Raw genomic sequence first — 18,516 nt, forward strand, 5'->3', positions numbered from 1 at the left:
AAAAAAATTAGCCAGGTCTGGTGGCGCACACAGCTACCTAGGAGGCTGAGGGAGAGGACTGCTTGAGCCCGGGAGTTCAAGGATGCAGTGAGCCGTCATCACGCCACTGCACTCCAGCCTGGGCCACAGAAGACCTTGTCTCGATTAAAAAAAAAAAAAGACAGGCCGGGCGCGGTGGCTCACGCTTGTAATCCCAGCACTTTGGGAGGCCGAGGCGGGCGGATCACAAGGTCAGGAGATCGAGACCACAGTGAAACCCCGTCTCTACTAAAAATACAAAAAATTAGCCTCTCCGAGTAGCTGGGACTACAGGCGCCCGCCACCACGCCCGGCTAATTTTTTGTATTAGGGGGATGAATTAGCCATCCCGTACTCCACCTGGGGAAGACAAGAACAAAAAAAAAAAAAAAATTTTTCTTAGAGACAGGATCTCACTAAGTTGCCCAGGCTAGCTGTGAATTCCTAGGCTCATGTAGTCCTCCTGCCTCAGCCTCCCAAGTAGCTTGTCCTAAAGGCTCACACCACCACACCTGGCTAAAATGACATATTTTTGAAGTATAAGTTGGTAGCATCTATCAGACAGGAACAAGTACCCTTTAACACACAATTCCATTTCTAGAAACATCCTACAGTCAGAACTAGACGCACATGCAAGGCTCACTGCAGAAACAACACAATGTCCATCAGTGTGAGTCGGATCAATGAGGTGTGTCCCACAAAGCACATGTGGGGCTACCCTGCAGAGCAGACAGAACAAGTAAGCCTGGGCTGCAGCCCTGTCTCCACTCCTCACTAGCTGTGTGATTTGGCACAAGTCATCTCCCAATCTGTGGCTCACTTTGTCTAATGGCAAAGCACCTGCCTTACATGAGAGATGGAGAGATTAAATTAGATCATTTATGTAAGCACTCCGAACAGTGCCTGGCAAATAGCAAGTACTCAATAATGTTCACCATTACTATTAGGATTATTAACTTTGATACCATGCAATGGTCCACCGGGCACCCATGAAGCAGGAAGTGCTAGAGCTCCACACGCTGCCATGGGAACAAAGCCCCAACTGAAAACAACCCACATGTCCATCAGTAGGAAAATGGTTAAATAAATTGTGGATTATTCAGAATACCATCTAGAAATTAAAAAGAATGAACTGCTGATATGCACAACGATATGAATGAATTTCACAGATATAATGATGAATGAAAGAAGCCAGGCTCAAGAGTATATAAGACTATATAGGATTTATATTGAAGTTCAAGGACAAGCAAAAGGGATCTCTGACGATAGAGATGAGAATGGTGATTACCTTAGGAAAGGGGAAGTGGGAAGAGATGGAAAGAGACAGGACAGTCTTACAGGACCCCGGAATGTTTTCATCTTGATGATATGGGTGTTAGTTACCTGTGGGTACGCATAGGTAAAAATCACCCAGCTTACTCTTGGGATTTATGCATTGTATTGGATGTAGTCGTGTGACCTTTGGCAAAGTGTTTAATTTCCGTGAGCGTCAGTCAGTTTCTCCCTCAACAAGGATGGGTCTAATGATACCTGCCTTGCAGGGTTGCTATAAAGGAAGAAGGTAAGGGTAAATACTTTGCAGATGTCTGTTTGTATGGGGCAGATACAACTGAGGCCTTTCTCCTGCCCCCAGACATGAGGTAGTCCAGGCTACCCATCCGGACCGAAAGGCAAATCCAAAACAATAGATGGCTCTGGAAACATTGATCAAAACCTGGGGCCTGCTATCTCAAAGGTAGGTAAACAAAAACAAAAACAAAAACAAAAAACCCGGGACATCCAAAACACACCTCAACACATGCTTTTCAGAGGAGGGGCTGCCAAGATTTAACCTCCTGAAAACCTCCCAGAATTTTGCCATCCCTATGAACATTCAGAAAGACAATGCTAAAATTAAATTCTGAATCTCAGCCCACCCAGCTGTACTCATAGTGAGTCCCAAATGACTATGTGTCATGCCCACCCACCAATCACTCTCTTGCTACTTACCAACATCACCGAATCCTCCAGAACCAATGTCCACTGGTCTCGGTGTTTCCAGTCTGAGAACCTCTGGTTTGCGAATCTCTGGTCTGACAACCTCTGGTCTGAGCACCACTGGGGTAAGGTTTTCTAGGGTTGGCTTCGACAACTTTGCTGCTTGCCTGTTAGTTCGCAGAAACGAAGCCAGCATGTCCTGGCCTGTGTCCTCTAAGCAGGAGATGAACAAAGGAAGAGCCTGACTCCCTCGAGTCTCTAGATCTATGATCAGCTGCCTGGCCTGATCCCGCCGAGATCCAGAGCCTGCCCGCTGTTTGGAAAGAAAGGCAGGATACTAATTATCCATGTACTTTTATATGGCTCTCACCGTGTCTCCCCATTTCCCAGCTACTGTAAGTCTAAACAATCAGGCACGTGGGCAGCGATGGCGCTGCAGGTGCACTGTGTGTGTGTCACTTACCACCCCTGGCTGATCTGTTGATTATTTTGCAGGGCAAAAGATGCCCAGCACTATGCTAAGTGCTGAAAATGATGCCATGGACAGTCTCAGTCCTTAAGGAGCAAATTTCTTTTTTATTTTTATTTTTATTTATTTATTTTTTTTTTTTTGAGACGGAGTCTCGCTCTTTCACCCAGGCTGGAGTGCAGTGGCGCGATCTCGGCTCACTGCAGGCTCCACCCCCCGGGATTCACGCCATTCTCCTGCCTCAGCCTCCCTTGTAGCTGGGACTACAGGCGCCTGCCACCTCGCCCGGCTAATTTTTTGTATTTTTAGTAGAGACGGGGTTTCACCGTGTTAGCCAGGATGGTCTCGATCTCCTGACCTCGTGATCCGCCTGCCTCGGCCTCCCAAAGTGCTGGGATTACAGGCGTGAGCCACCGTGCCCGGCCATTAAGGAGCAAATTTCTAATGGGGAATGCAATCAGACAAATCAGCAATGACACAGCAAGAGACAAGTGCCCAGAGGGAAGGCACATGGGGCTGAGGGTATCAGGAAGTGAACGGTGAATTCAGAGTCTTATGAGGTGGGAGGTAGACAGTGGCAAGGAACAAGGCCTTTGCGTGGCCAGGCCAAGAAATCCATCCTGAGACCTGTCAGGTGCCACCAAAGAGTTTTTTGGTTTTGTTTTTTTTTTTTTTTTCTTGAGACGGAGTCTCACTCTGTCACCCAGGCTAGAGTGTACTGGTGCAATCTCAGCTCACTGCAACCTCCAACTCCGAGGTTCAAGCGATTATCCTGCCTCAGCCTCTGGAGTAGTTGGGATTACAGGCACGCACCACCATGCCTGGCTAATTTTTTTTTTATTTTTAGTAGAGACGGTTTCACCATGTTGCCCAGGCTGGTCTTGAACTAACCTCAAGTGATCCTCCAGCCTTGGCCTCCCAAAGTGCTGGGATTATAGGCATGAGCCACCGTGGCCAGCCATCGGTTGTTTTTTTGTTTGTTTGTTTTTTGAGAAGGAGTCTTGCTCTGTCACCCAGGCTGGAATGCAGTGGCACCATCTCAGCTCACTGCAACCTCCACCTTTCGGGTACAAGTGATTCTCCCACATCAGCCTCCCAGGTAGCTGGGACTACAGGCACCGGCCACCATGCCTGGCTAATGTTTGTATTTTTTGGTCAAGACAGGGTTCACCATGTTGCCCAGGCTGGTCTCAAACTCCTGACCTCAAGTGATCCACCAACCTCAGCCTCTCAAAGTGCTAGGATTACAGGCATAAGCTACCATGCCCAGCCACCAAAGAGTTTTAAGAATGGAGTGACAGAGACAGATATGGCCTTTCAAAAAGTCATCTAGGGGTCAGGGTGAAAAATGGAAAGGAATGAGCCATAGCCAGATCAGGAGGCAGCAAAGATGGTGCAGCTAGAATAGAGAGAAGTGAAAGGACAAAGCAGAGATACAAAGAGGGAGGGTCCACAGGACATAGGCACTGACTCGGGGGGACTGTGAAGACAGAACAAGGGTCAAGGTTGACAGGCAGGCCAGGCACAGTGGTTCATGCTTGCAATTCCAGCACTTTGGGAGGCTGAAGTGGGAGGATAGCTTGAGCCCAGGAGTTCGAGACCAGCCTGGGCAACGCAGTGAGACCCTGTCTCTACAAAAAATAACAAAAAAATAGCCATGTATGGTGTCATGCACCTGTAGTCCCAGCTACTCAGGAGGCTGAGGCTCCTAGGAGGATGGCTCGAGCCCAGGAGGTAAGGCTGCAGTGAGCTGTGATAGCACCACTGCACTTCAGCCTGGGCGACAGAGCAAGACCCTGTCTCAAAAAAAAAAAAAACTGAGAGGTGTCAGGATGGTGGGGTCAGTCACTAAGAAGGAAGATTCTGGTTATCTGCCACCTGTCCTCAGATACCCAGCACTGGACAGGTTCTCAGGATCCACAGGGATAAGATAGCACCATGTCCTCAACTATCCTACAGCAGCACTGCCTATGAGAACCTTCCGTGATGATGGAAATATTCTTGGTCTGCACTGTCCTATTTGGTAACCATATGTCACATGACCACTAAGCACTTGGGTAGTACAACTGAGGAACTGAATTTTTGTGGGCGAAAGATTACCTAGGTGCCGAAGCAAGAGCCTGAAGCCACAAACTGTTTCAGTATAATAAAGAAAACAGTTAGAATAAGAATAGTCATAATACAAATTAGATATAGAGATGATCATGGACAATTATCAATCATTATTATAAACATTATTAATCATTGGCTTTTAATACTACTCTTCGTTGCATTGCTAATATAACTTAGGAATAACCGGTGGGTATAAGGTCAGGTGCTGAAGGGACATTGTGAGAAGTGACCTAGAAGGCAAGAGGTGAGCCCTCTGTCAGGCCCGCATAAGGGCCGCTTGAGGGCTCCTTGGTCAAGTGGTAATGCCAGTGTCTGGGAAGACACCCATTACTTAGCAGACCGCGAAACGGAGTCTCCTGCCGGGCACGGTGGCTCACGCCTGTAATCCCAGCACTTTCGGAGGCCAAGGCAGGTGGATCACGAGGTTAGGAGTTCGAGACCAGCCTGACCAACATGGTGAAACCCCGTCTCTACTAAAAATACAAAAAAATTAGCCGGGCGTGGTAGTGCGCACCTGTAATTCCAGCTACTCAGGAGGCTGAGGCAGGAGAATAGCTTGAACCCGGAAGGCGGAGGTTGCAGTGAGCTGAGATTGCACCATTGCACTCCAGCCTGGGCGACAAAGTGGGACTCCATCTCAAAAAAAAAGAAAGGGAGTCTCCTTTCCTTGGAGGAGTCAGGGAACACTCCGCTCCACCAGCTTCTTGTGGAAGGCTGGATATTATCCAGGCCTGCCCACAGTCATCCGGAGGCCTAAACCCCTCCCTATGATGCTGTGCTTCAATGGTCACGCTCCTTGCCCACTTTCATGTTCCTCCCGTACTCCTGGTTCCTCTTTGAAGTTCGTAGATAGCGGTAGAAGAAATAGTGAAAGTCTTTGATCTTTCTTATAAGTGCATAGAAGAAAACGCTGACGTATGCTGCCTTCTCTCTCTCTCTGCTTCGGCTACCTAAAAGGGAAGGGCCTCCTGTCCAATGATCACGTGACTTGCTTCACCTTATCAATCACTTAGAAGATTCACCCTCCTTACCCTGCCCCCTTGCCTTGTATCCAATAACAGCGCAGCCAGGCATTCGAGGCCACTACCCTGTCTCCGCGTCTAGGTGGTAGTGGTACCCCGGGCCCAGCTGTCTTTTCTTCTATCTCTTTCTCCTGTGTCTTTATTTCTACAATCTCTCATCTCTGCACACGAGGAGAAAAACCCACAGGCCCTGTAGGGCTGGACCCTACTAATTTTTAGCTTTATTTAATTTTAATTACTTCAAATTTACCTTTAACCACATGTGGCTAATGGCTGTTGGGAACAGCACAGACCTGTAGTGCCACTGAGAAGGTAAGTCTCACTAGCAGAACAGTTGGCTACATGCAAATAGATAGCGGTGTTTAGGTTTCTCTCCACATTTGCTGAACACTCCAGGAGGTCAGCACTGTGTTAAATGCATTGTTTCATCTTTTTCTCCCTCAATAACTTTATAGAGTTAAATTATAATTTCCCAACTTTTTAGGGTAAAAAAATTTCAGGGAAACTGAGTCATAGGGCTTTTCTGTTTGTTTGGTTCATTGGTTGTGGTTTTTTTTTTTTTTTTTGAGACAGAGTCTCGCTCTGTCACCCAGGCTGGAGTGCAGTGGCGCGATCTCTGCTCACTGCAAGCTCCGCCTCCCGGGTTCACGCCATTCTCCTGCCTCAGCCTCTCCGAGTAGCTGGGACTACAGGCGCCCGCCACCACGCCCGGCTAATTTTTTGTATTTTTAGTAGAGACGGGGTTTCACTGTGGTCTCGATCTCCTGACCTCGTGATCCACCCGCCTCGGCCTCCCAAAGTGCTGGGATTACAAGCGTGAGCCACCGCGCCCGGCCTGGTTGTGGTTTTTTACAACTTCCTTATATGTAACAAGGCCAGGATGAGAGCCCAGATCCAACTGGTTCCAAAACCTGCCTGTTTTTCAGCCATACTGAATGGCAAAATGGCAACCTGTGGTTCCCACAAGGTTCTTAAAAAATTTCTGAATTTGTCGCTAACATTTTAAGCCAGGGAATTTGACAGAGGAATCAAGATTTCCAGCTTCTTTTTTAAAATGTGAAAGCTGGGCCGGGTACAGTGGCTCACACCTGTAATCCCAACACTGAGGCAGGAGAATCACTTGAGGCCAAGAGTTTGAGACTCATCTGGGCAACATAGCGAGACTCCTATCTGTACAAAAAAAAAATTTTTTAATTAGCCAGGCATCGTGGCATGTGCCTAAAGTCCCAGCTGCTCTAAAGGCTGAGGCAGGAAGACCATTTAAGCCCAGGAGGTCAAGGTCGCAGTGAGCCATGATCTCATCCCTGCACTCCAGGCTGGGCAAGAGTGAGACCCTGCCTCAAAATAAGTGTAAGATGTGGCAATACTGGGCCATTTGTTGATATGGCCATACTCAGCTGCAGACGGAGGGCAGTGCAGAGGCTATCCACTATGATGCCCATCCATTGGGCCTCCATGGTTATTTGAGCTTGTGATCCCCGTGAACATTCCTGAAGGCAAGGACTGTGGCCTCAAACCATTTCTGTTCCCCAGTAGGGGCCACACAGAAGTCACAAAACGTATTTTATTATTAATGAATAATTACTCATATGATAATTATTTAAAGACTCTTTCCCTGGGCCAGGGCACTGGCCAGGGATATCCAGCCAGCCACTCACACCTACTGCACCTACTGGCAGGAAATATCTCCTGCATCCTCACAGGCCTGTGATGAGGGTCAAATGAGACAAAGATGGGAAAGTGCTTTTAAACAAAACCTCAAATGTTTGACTTTATTATTCTCCATTCTGCATCAGGTCCCCTCATTTCCAAAACCTCTTAACAAAACATAAACTGAACACAGAAGGGGCTGGCCAAAGAGGGCAGGGCACGCTGAGCCCTCGCTCTGTGCCTGGCACTACACTGTTTCACATCCGTTATTTCATTTAGTCCTTATGACAGTATTATTCTTATCCCCATTTCACAGCCCAGAAACTGTGGCTCAAAGAGGGTAAGTGACTGGCCCAACAACACGCTACGCTGCCAGGCAGTCTGATGCCAAAGTGGGTTCCCGAAACCTCTATGCTAGAAAAGTAAAAACGCACACGACTCCTTCCTCGCAAGTATTAAAGTAAATTAAAATGAAGACCAACCACGAAGAATTCCTGAGCAGACAAAACCAATCAGGTATCCTAAGTGACCTAAATCTTGCTTAAACTGCAAACATAAGCAAAATTTAACTTGGGTCATATCTGATAAATGCTTATGTTAGAGAGAAATAAAACTTAACTCCAGCCAAACATAAGCAAGCATAAGCAGTCAACTAACAGACCTTTAAAAAAAAAAAGGCAATTTTGTAACTGCAAATCAATCAAATAATTTCTTTATTTTGCTTCCACATTTTCCCAATAAATACTTGCCTCTGACGTTTTGTCACTGCAACACTAAACCTCTTTCAGTCTGATGTTCTCCAATTCATGAATTGTTTCTTATTCAAAGTTTTCAAAATGTGTCTCACATTTTTCCTTTACACACAAGAAACACAAGTACTAACAGTGTAAGCTGACTGAGTATGGCATGGAATCGCTTTAGCGAACACCCGACTAAGAGGTGTTTGGAATTCTTTGGCTCCGCTGAGGGGTTCGAAGCCACAAGGAAAGCTAGGCTCCCGCACAATGCCTCCTCGAGGGGCGTGGGGACCCAGCCGTGCAGCGCGGGGACAGGGGGCCGGGAGCGAGGGGCGCACCTGGATGTCCTCGATCATGTGGGGCCTGAACAGCTCGCGGCTCAGCAGGGCGTCCCAGAGCTGGTCCACCTGCAGCTCCTCCACCAGCCGCAGCCGACACCGCCGCAGGAGCCGCCGGTCCGCTTCGTCCATGGCGAGTAGCCAACTAAGACTCCAGGCCGCCTCAGTCCGCTTCCGGGCCTCGACCGTCAGCCCCAGTCCCCAGGACCCGCCCCCGCCCCAGGGCCCGCCCCCGCCCTCGCGTCACTGCCCCGGGTCAGTCTTCGCTCCACCGCCTCAGGACGCATCTCCAAGGCCTCGCCCCGCCCCCAGGAGTCGCTCTTGCGTCACCGCCCCGCCCTCAGGACGCACCTCTGCGCCTCGCCCCGCCCCCAGGACCAAGCCTCCCATCACCGGCCCGCCCCAGAACCCGCCCCGCGTCACCGGCCCGCCCCAGAACCCGCCCCGCGTCACCGCCCCGCCCCAGAACCCGTCCCGCATCACCGCCCCGCCTCAGAACCCGCCCCGCGTCACCGCCTCGCCCCAGAATCCACCACTGCGTCCCCGCCCCAGAACCCGCCCCGCATCCCCGAACCGACCTCACGTCACCGCCCCGCCCCCGCGTCACCGTCCCGCCCCCAGGACGCAGCTCCAAGGCCTCGCCCCGCCCCAAGGATTCGCTCTTGCGTCACCCCCTCGCCTTCAGGATGCCTCCGCGCCTCGCCCTGTCCCCAGGGTCCATTCTGGGGTCACCGCCTGTCCCCAGAACCTGCCCCCGCGTCACCGCCCAGTCCCTGGGACGCATCTAGAAGACTTCGTCCCGCCCCCAGGATTCGCTCTTGCGTCATCGCCCCGCCCTCAGGACGCACCTCAGCGCCTCGCCCCGACCCCAAAATCCATTCCGCGCCACTGCCCGGCCCCCAGGACTCAACCCACGCCCCCACCCCGCCCCCAAGGTAAATCTTGCGCCACCGCCCCGCCCCCAAGGCCGAGCCTCGTACCACCGCCCCGCCTCCAAGAGCCAATCCCCTCCCTTCGCTCCACCCTCAGAATCGTCCTTGCGTCACCGCCTCGCCTCAGACTCCAGCTCGCACCCTCGCCCCGCCCCCAAAGTCAATCCTCACCCCCAAGATCCATCCTCCTGTCACCGCCCCGCCCCAAGGCGGCACTCCGCGCCTCGCCCCGCCCCCAGGGCCCACCCCCGCCCCTGCGTCACCGCCCTCCTCCGGGCGCAGGTGCCCTTTTGCAATTGTGGCACCAGTTCCCGGTCCACCGCGGGCCCCTCGTCAGAATTCACTACGGCCCCGCTTTTACAGAGATCCGGAGGGAGTCGTCACACTTCCAGCAAGAGGGAAACCATGAGTGGAGCCATGGTCTGTCCCGCCCCATTCAACCTCCTCCGGGGCATGGCTTCCCCTTAGCCCCCTCCTCCACCCCAAGTAAAACCATAAGCCCCCCTCACCGCCCTTGTGCCCAGATCGCAGTTGACTGTTCCAAACTCGAGTGTCTGATCCAACCAAGCCCACCTTACACAGTCTTCCATTCCCTCTTCCCTGCCTCCCACCCTAACACCTCCCACACAGGAAAAAAAAACTGGCAGAAATCTAGTCCTCTAAACTTCCATCGTTTTGAACGGTTTATTTTCACATTTCAAAAATAATCGTTTGTGTTTACTGAGCATTTGCTAAGTCCCAGGCATCGTGCTAGCCACTTTTCATGCTTATTTCATTTATCCTTAACTACAGTCCTGCCAGGAAAGTATTCCCACCCCCCCGCCGGTTTTACGGATGTAGACCCTAGGGTTCAGGGAAACGAATGTTTAAGGTCATATGGGTAGTAAGTGGCCGAGGCAGGCAGGATTGAAACCCGAACCTGACTCTGTAAGCCACACTCTTAAGAATCCAAAAGTCCACCTTAGAATATAATCTCTTGAGCAGCAAAACCTCAGCCCCATTCGTTCACTTATTCTACGAATATTTATTGAGCCTGTAGTCAAACACTGAGAACATGGAGGTGAACAAAACAAAATCCCTGCTTTTAGAGTTTACATTCCAGTGGAAGGATCAGGTAATAAACTATATAAATAAATAAGACATACTATGTTAGATAGTCATAAATGCAAAGAGAAAAAAATAAAAACAGGGCAGGGAGATATGAAAGCTCTTTATAGCCCCAAGGGATCTATCTCATTGGCTCAAAGAAAGTTTCCCTCACTCACCTGTGCCTTATCCCTATCCCCGCCCCCACCGCCCTTTCCCCGTGCTTAAGGCAGAGACTGGTATATTCTTGGGTGGAGCTCGGTTTTCGGTAAACGGGATTAAAAGTCCTGGATTCTCACAAAAAAAAAAAAAGATAAGTAAACAAAAATAAAAGGAATGCTAGATTCTAGGCCTTGGGCAAATCTCTGCCCCTCTCTGGACCTCAGTCTCCCTATCAATATTGGAGGAGTTGGAGAGTTAAAGAATCCCTAAGGTCACTTCCAATCTGACGCTCTAAGATTCTATGAATAGGGTTAAAGAGAACAGGGACCAGAGAGTGCGTCCCCATCCTAGCAACTGTTGCTAGACGAGGGCCATCTCCCGGTAGGAGCGGAAACACCTTCCTGGATCGAGGAGGTCCTTCTGGCATCCCATCATGCAAAGCGACCTCGCCTCGCTAGGAGGCACGTTTTGGCCTCTTTGGTCACGATCAACCTTTTGGCTGCAACCAAAGAGCGCGCCTCGTTCCTATAGCAACCTCCCCAGGTCCACGCGTAGACGGCGAGTGGCAAGGGTCAAAATAGATTCGCCCAGTAGGCGCCCTCGACCTGTTCGGTCCTCGTCTTCAGTGAGATAGACCTTTAAGTGTCACGTGACTCCCCTCGGGCTTTCCCCGCCTCTTTCCCCTCCCCAGGCCCAGGCGAGCGCTGGTGTGGACGGGAAGCTCCCGGCCCGGCGAACTAACTGGAACACGGACGCTACAGCCGGTTGGGCCGGTGTACTTTCCCGGTAACTCCTTCCCGGCGTGACGCGCGGAACCGCGGACGCGGCGGGGCCAGGCCGACTCAGGGATTTCCCGTCAGTTCCTTCTCATTTTCAGTCACTGCTGGCCCCGGGGGGAGCCGGGAGCCGGGAGCCAACAGGGCCGGGCCCTGGGCTTTCGGAGGGCGGCGGGGGAGGGGGCTGTCTCCTGCAGGGTTGCGACCTCCGGCGGGAGCGCGAGGCGGGGCTTAGACCTGGAGCTTGTCTCTGGGAGCCTCTTCCTGGTCCTGGAGATGCTGCCCAGAGAGCTGGCAGCCTACCTGTTGGGCAGGTGTTTGCTGCTCCGAGGTCGGCGCCGTCTATCTCGCTTGTCAGCGAAAGAACTTCCCAGACCGCCGCCACTTCGACCCTCTACCTGGAAGGAACTGACACAGTTAAATAAGGCAGCGATCGTACTGCATGGTAGAAATAATAGCACTAACGACCATTTATTGACTATTGACTCTGGGCTCAGTAAACCCTTTACATGCATTTAGTCCCCACATGATGATTCTTCAAGGTAGTAGTATTCATTCCCATTTTATGAATAAGGATGTTGATGCTTAGTAAGTTTAAATAATTTGCCCAAGGTAATAAAGTAGTGGAGAATAGATCCCAGTCTTCAACCTATATGCTTAACCAGTAGCTACATCGCCTTCACGTGTTTTCTAGGATATAGCAGGTTGCCTTAACAAAGAAGAAACTGGTTTGTTTTAGGATTTTATTCAGCACGTATGCAATTTTAAACGTTGATCATCAGATTAGTCAATTTTGTGAGGACTCCCAGGCGGCATTAAACTTGCACTTACGGAAATCCACCACTGTTACAGCTTTGCCCCTTTTCAGTAAGGTGTCACAGTAGACACTTGAACCTTAAAATTGTATTAGCTTATGAGAAATCAAAATAAATGTGTTCCTTGAAAAAAACATTGTAGGGTATAACAGCGATCATAATTGTGGAGTATAAATATCTACAATTCCAGCACTACCCTGTTCATTAACCAGCCAGGATTATTTCCAAAATTAACAATGAATTAAGTCACTGTACTCACCAGAGATGGAGCTTGAAACTTTTAAAGACCATGCCTGCTATTTGGTCTTCGCCATTAATTCTTCTTCACATGTAAAACCAAATTTTTTCTTGCCACTTTTTCTCATCTGAGGTTTCCATTAATAATGACCATATTGGCCGGCGCGACGGCTCACGCCTGTAATCCCAACACTTTGGGAGGCCAAGGCAGGTAGATCACCTGAGGTCAGGAGTTCAAAACCAGCCTGGCCAACATGGTGAAACCCCGTCTCTACTAAAAATACAAAAAATTAGCTAGGCGGGGTGGCGCATGCCTGTAATCCCAGCTACTTGGGAGGCTGAGACAGGAGAATTGCTTGAACCTGGGAGGTGGAGGTTGCAGTGAGCTGAGATCCCATCATTGCACTCCAGCCTGGGCAATAAGAGTGAAACTCCATCTCAAAAAAAAAAAAACCATATTGCTAATGATTAAAGAGCAGCTTCTCATTTTCTTGTTTGAATGGGTGTGGTGAGAAAGAATAGAATTGAGGCATATCGCGTCTTAACTACACAGTTTTTTGAGAGTGTTTCACGTCCATGTTTTTACTTATTTAAAGCCCGAGAATGCCACAACTATCTCATTTTGTAGTTTCGTACACGGTAAATCTTACAGTTTCATGAGTTTGTTTAACATGTACTCAGTGAAGTATTCTTAAACAATTTATTTTCTTTATTCTTATCAGAATAAATGAAATCATGTATTTGAGAGGTAGTCGCCCTGATTATCCTATTTAGGTTTTCTCTCATTTATGTAGTATTTCTGCATCCCGTTCATTTTCATTCATTTCTAAAGCTTTTCTAGTCCAAGTATTCTGGAGAGTTGCTATTCTTATTACTCATCTTTTCATCTGTAATGGTTCTCATTTGTGATATTCAAAAGTAGTAGCGAGATTTTTATTTTAAGATATAGTTCAACAGCTTGACACTTTTCCTGCAAAATACCTTTTGTTGGTTTTGTTTTTCATCTATATATCTTATACCTTTACCTAAAAAGCAAGACTGTCCAGGTTTCTGCCACTGAAACTCATTGCCTCTTCAATCATTTCAGCTCTGGAAAGGAAGAGAAATGGAAGTGAGAAAGTTGAGCATTTCCTGGCAGTTCTTGATAGTTCTGGTTCTGATCCTGCAAATTCTGTCTGCGTTGGATTTTGACCCATACAGAGTCCTAGGGGTCAGCCGAACAGCCAGTCAGGCTGATATTAAAAAGGCTTATAAGAAGCTCGCCCGGGAATGGTAGGTGAAACAAAGAAATAGAGGTTTAACATAAGCTAAACAGTCTTAGCAGGGATGAAGTATTAATTATGACTAGCTTTTATTTGTCTCTGTTTCTATGTTCAATATATATATCTGTCTAAAATATTTTACACAGGAGAGCTGATGTTCATGTTCTATAATTGTTAGCAATAAGATCCAAAGCCTATGTTTACTCTGAAACTCCCTTTTAGGAATACTTTGGCTTAAAGAATTGCCTTAGATACTGTTAGCATATTTAATGTTAAAGTGAGAAGCTTTAATTTTAAAAAAATGTATATATAGTCAATAATGGATATGCTACCCTTCCCATGATACATTATTCATAAAGTAACTTTATGAGTGTAATTGCTGAACAGGAACACTATACAACCCTATTCTCTAAATTATTAATTTCTACACTTTGAAAAAAAGTTAAGAGTAATAGCCTTTTGCCTCTAAAAAAAAAAAAAATTCAGAAACCAAGGATAGTTGTCTCTTGATATCCGTGAGGTCTTGGTTCCAGGATCCCCAGGGATACCAAAGTCATTGGATCCTCAAGTCCCTATATAAAATAGCATAGTATTTGCATATAATCGATGCACATCCTCTCATATACTTTAAATCATCTCTAGCTTACTTATAATACCTAATACAATGTAACTGCTGTGCAAATGGTTGTTATACTGTTATTGTTTAAGGAATAATGACAAGAAAAAAGTCTGTACATGTTCAGTACAGATGCAGTTTTTAAAAAATATTTTTGAATATTTCAAAATAGAAAATATTATATTTTGGTTGGTGGAATCCATGGATGTGAAACCAACAGATACAGAGGGCTGACTATATATTACTTTAAAAAAAAAATTGGCCTGGCATGGTGGCTTATGTTTGTAATCCCGGCACTTTGGGAGGCTGAGGTGGGAGGATCGTTTGAGCCCAGGAGTTTGAGACCAGCCTGGGCAACATAGTGACACCCCATCTCTATGAAAAAAAAAAAAAAAAAAAGTCCAGAAGTTCGAGGCTGCAGTGAGCTATAATCACGCCACTGCGCTCCAGCCTGGGCAACAGAGTGAGACTCATCTCAAATAAAAATCTTACAGAAAATTGTAATTTTGCCTGTGGTTATCAGGATAGCAATTAGCAGGGTAGCAATAAATCTAAAACTTTGGACAGATGTAATCAGTTTCTTCCACCAATGCCTTGGCCCTGCCAAAGAAGCAGAAGTGTTGGATTATATAGATGGAGGGGGAGCAGCAGAAGGAGGAAAGGATGGAAAGGACACAGATGACTCCAAGCTGGCTGTACCAACCATGAGGAATGGAAGAAAGTTTGAGACAGGTACCATCACTGAGCACCTACTACATGCTAACCTCCTGGTTCTATGCTTTTTATCTCATTTAAACCTTATAATGAGCCTATGAAGGAGGATATCAGCGTCTCTTTTTTTTTTGAGACGGAGTCTCATTCTGTCACGCAGACTGGAATGCAGTAGCACGATCTTGCCTCACTGTAACCTGTGCTTCCTGGGTTCAAGAGATTCTCCTGACTCAGCCTCCCAAGTAGCTGGGACTACAGGTGTGCACCACCACACCCAGCTAATTGTTGTATTTCTAGTAGAGATGGGGTTTCGCCATATTGGCCAGGCTGGTCTCAAACTCCTGACCTCAAGTGATCCGTCCATCTTGGCCTCCCAAAGTGCTGGGATTACAGACGTGAGCCACCATGCTCTGCCAGCGTCTCTGTTTTATAGATGAGAAGATGGAGGCTTAGAGTTGGTAAATCTGTGGTACTTCTGGGTTCCATAGTTTGACACTGCATCAATAGTCCATTGCTTTATTGTTTTTTAATCATTTACACATCTAGGCATGAGTAAGGGTGAGTGTGCTAGTAGTGGTTGGCTGGGGAGGAGCTGAATGTGAGTAGGAAGGTATCCAGAAGCAAAACTGCCACATTGAGGTGATGCGTGATGCGGACTGCATGCATGACGGTGCCTGACACTGTTCTGCTTCAGTGAACAGGTGTATTTTAGCATTAAACTGGTTGAAATAAAGGTAAAGATGATTGAAAATATATTTTTTAAATAAATATTTTAGACCATATTCCATGAGAAATCCAGAATTGGATGCCAAAAAAACAATCTCTAATTATACATGACCTCCTTCCAGGGACTCTTTATACCAAGGTTATGTTCTACATCATTTCAGACTCTTGCCTCTTTATGTTTAAAGCAAAATATATAAATCTGCAGCTAATTCATAAGGTAACAACATTCTTTTGGACAGGGCATAGCCTTTGACAATATTTTAAGAACACAAATGACAGCTTGAGTATGTGGGACCTATTAAAATATATAGCTTTGACTTTTCTGTCTTCCAGAGCTGAAAAGGGTGTTATGGTATTAATTAAATGAGTCATATTCTTCTCTTTTTTAATTAGATTCTCTCTAGGAATAATTCATCACCACAGAAATGTATTGAGTGTGTCATCCAGTAAAAGTCTAAAATTTTACTTTACATTTTTAATTTTGCTCTACTATTATTTTCTGCGGTTTTGGCTATGACAATGCTTTGTCACTTGGAATAGTTTAAGTTTTGCTTACTAATGGCTTGATATACACTGAAAATAGCAGTGTTTCCCAGTTTGACTTTTCAGAATGAGCTATAGCAGGGGGAAGTGGTTACTTGTTGAATTGGATCTGGAGCCTTCCTCTGATACATTTTACTAAGTGTTTCTTAGACTGCTTAAGAATTTTCCTTTGCTTGGTGAAACCATTTGACGTTACTTTTTCCCTTAGGAAAACTATGTTTCTCTCCCAATAATTAAGTTTTATCGTAGGTACTTTTTGTTTGTTATCCACATTAGCAAAAGAAATAATTCCTCCCACCCAAAGAATGGCAGATTGGTGTGACATGGTTATGCAGTAAACCAAACAGTAAATTATTTTGTCTAATTCTTTGCTGTATTACCTTCTCTATCTTTGTTTTTATTCCTTTAAGAGGTAACTAGAGAGCCAGTAGATCCTACATACAATATTTCCTCTACTTTGAATTTTAAAGATTGTGTATTATATTGCAGTTCCTGAAATAATTTCATATTAACTGAAAATAGCATTGGACAATACTTTCCTATGGCTGAATTTTTTTTTTGTTTTGTTTTCAACCTTGTGGTGTCTTCCCACAATTAGGAAAGTATTCCGTATGAATACAGCTGAAAGTGCTGTGGTTTCCTCCCTGTTCTTCAGCCTTGCCCTCCTCTGTTTCAGGATCTGTGTTTTCTAACCTAGCTGCCCTCAAGACTCTCTCTGGTTCATTCTCCTAAAAAGCCACTTCCTACCCTTCTTCTACAGAGTTCTATATGTTAAATCTTCATTTGTATGATTGCATAATTTTTGATCCACTCAGTCGTCAGCGTGATGGTTTGGTTGGTTGGTTGGTTTTGTTGGTTTTTTTGGTTTTGTTTTTTTTGTTATCCAGAAATGCTTTGGAGTCTCCATCTCGTTTCCTTAAGTCATGCTGTTTTCATTATGACTAGCTGAGATTTTTTTCCCCCACTAATACTTATAGCAAGGATTAAATGGTTAAGGAAGGAATGATTTTTAAACTCAACAGTCAACAATTTGGAGTTTCCTTATTTGTAGAGAAATCAGAATATGTGGTATAATTCATTCAAACACATTCCTGCTAGAATAAAATCCATTAAGTTGTAGATTTTTTTTTTTTATTCCAATGTGCTTGGTGTGTCCTTAATAGTCATTTGCTTCCCAGTGAATTGTTTTTCTTTCCAGAACCTATGTCAGAGGAAATTTACTAGAAGTTACCAAAAGTGATTATGTAAAGAATACTATCATACAAAGTCTCTAAAAGTGAACTTTGAAAAATCGGTCTGTATAAAACACTGATTTAGGTCTTAGGGGCTTTCAAGGAAGTAAACCTAGCCCTTACTTTCCAGAACTTTAAAATCTCCAAAGCTGGCCGGGTGTGGCAGCTCACACCTGTAATCCCAGCGCTTTGGGAGGCCAAGACAGGAGGATGGCATAAGTCCAGGAGTTTGAGACCAGCCTGGACAACATGGCAAAAAATGTTAAACATGTGGCATTGAGGCCGGGACGGGTGGATCATTTGAGGTCAGGAGTTTGAGACCAGCCCAGCCAACATGGTGAAACCCCATCTCTACTAAAAATACAAAAATTAGCTGGGTGGTAGTGGCGCAGGCCTGTAATCCCAGCTACTCGGGAGGCTGAGGCAGGAGAATCGCTTGAGCCTGGGAGGCAGAGGTTGCAGTGAGCCAAGATTGTACCACTGCATTCCAGTCTGGGCAACAGAGTGAGACACTGTCTCAAAAAAAAAAAAAAAAAAAAAAAAAAAAAAAAAAGTGGCCTTGAAATCTTTACCCAGGTAAAAGGCAATCGTAATAATAATGAAAAATGTTCTACTTTGAAAGTCAGACACAAGTGCAGTTTGAAACCGGATTGTTACTAAATGAATTTAGTCTATCCTAAAACCTATTTCTCGTGTCTACCTGTGTTATCAGAAGAAACAATAGCATTCTGGCATCCCGATATCATTCTAGCATTGGGATGGAATGTTGCCATCCTAGGAGAAGACATGGGTTCTTATGGATAAATGATTTAGCCTTCAGCCAGCTTTAGCAGTGTTTGGGAGCAGTGTACAGACATGCACCATTTCCCACCTTCCTCTGTGAAATGCTGCAGTATCATATGGTGCTTTGAAAACGTGCCCCGCTGGAGTGCTTTGGGGAAAAGTCGCCTGTTTCAGAGTTTCATTGATTATAGTCATGTAAAGCAACTGATTGCCTCTATCATTTATTTTAAGAAACTTTCCTAACAAAATAGCCCTCCATTTGCCTCTGTAGTGAACTCTGTGGACAAGGACATTAAATGACTGTGCATTAAA

General features: G+C 46.3%; 2 protein-coding genes across 7 annotated transcripts in view; one reads left to right on the forward strand and one right to left on the reverse strand.

The window, feature by feature from the left end:
• CASP9 (caspase 9) overlaps positions 1-8,629 on the reverse strand; it is a 32,771-nt gene extending 24,142 nt beyond the window's left edge. For 3 of the 4 annotated variants that reach the window (XM_032759013.2, XM_032759012.2, XM_058444346.1), the window contains exons 1-2: positions 8,324-8,629; positions 2,008-2,308 (exon numbers count right to left, since the gene is read on the reverse strand). In XM_032759013.2, the coding sequence (XP_032614904.1) occupies positions 2,008-2,308; positions 8,324-8,455 (433 nt within the window). In that variant the 5' untranslated portion in view covers positions 8,456-8,629. Of the gene's footprint in view, positions 1-2,007; positions 2,309-7,997; positions 8,103-8,323 lie in introns of all 4 variants that reach the window. The other variant, XM_058444345.1, reaches the window with a different exon arrangement.
• Positions 8,630-11,169: 2,540 nt separating this feature from the next.
• DNAJC16 (DnaJ heat shock protein family (Hsp40) member C16) overlaps positions 11,170-18,516 on the forward strand; it is a 42,937-nt gene continuing 35,590 nt past the window's right edge. Inside the window, exons 1-2 of one of the 3 annotated variants that reach the window (XM_032759014.2) lie at positions 11,170-11,289; positions 13,419-13,603. In XM_032759014.2, coding sequence (XP_032614905.1) covers positions 13,437-13,603 — 167 coding nt within the window. In that variant the 5' untranslated portion in view covers positions 11,170-11,289; positions 13,419-13,436. Of the gene's footprint in view, positions 11,359-13,418; positions 13,604-18,516 lie in introns of all 3 variants that reach the window. The other 2 variants (XM_032759016.2, XM_032759017.2) reach the window with 2 other exon arrangements.

Source organism: Hylobates moloch, unplaced genomic scaffold (assembly GCF_009828535.3).
Source record: "Hylobates moloch isolate HMO894 unplaced genomic scaffold, HMol_V3 SCAFFOLD_9, whole genome shotgun sequence".
In the NCBI taxonomy this organism is placed as follows: Eukaryota; Metazoa; Chordata; class Mammalia; order Primates; family Hylobatidae; genus Hylobates; species Hylobates moloch.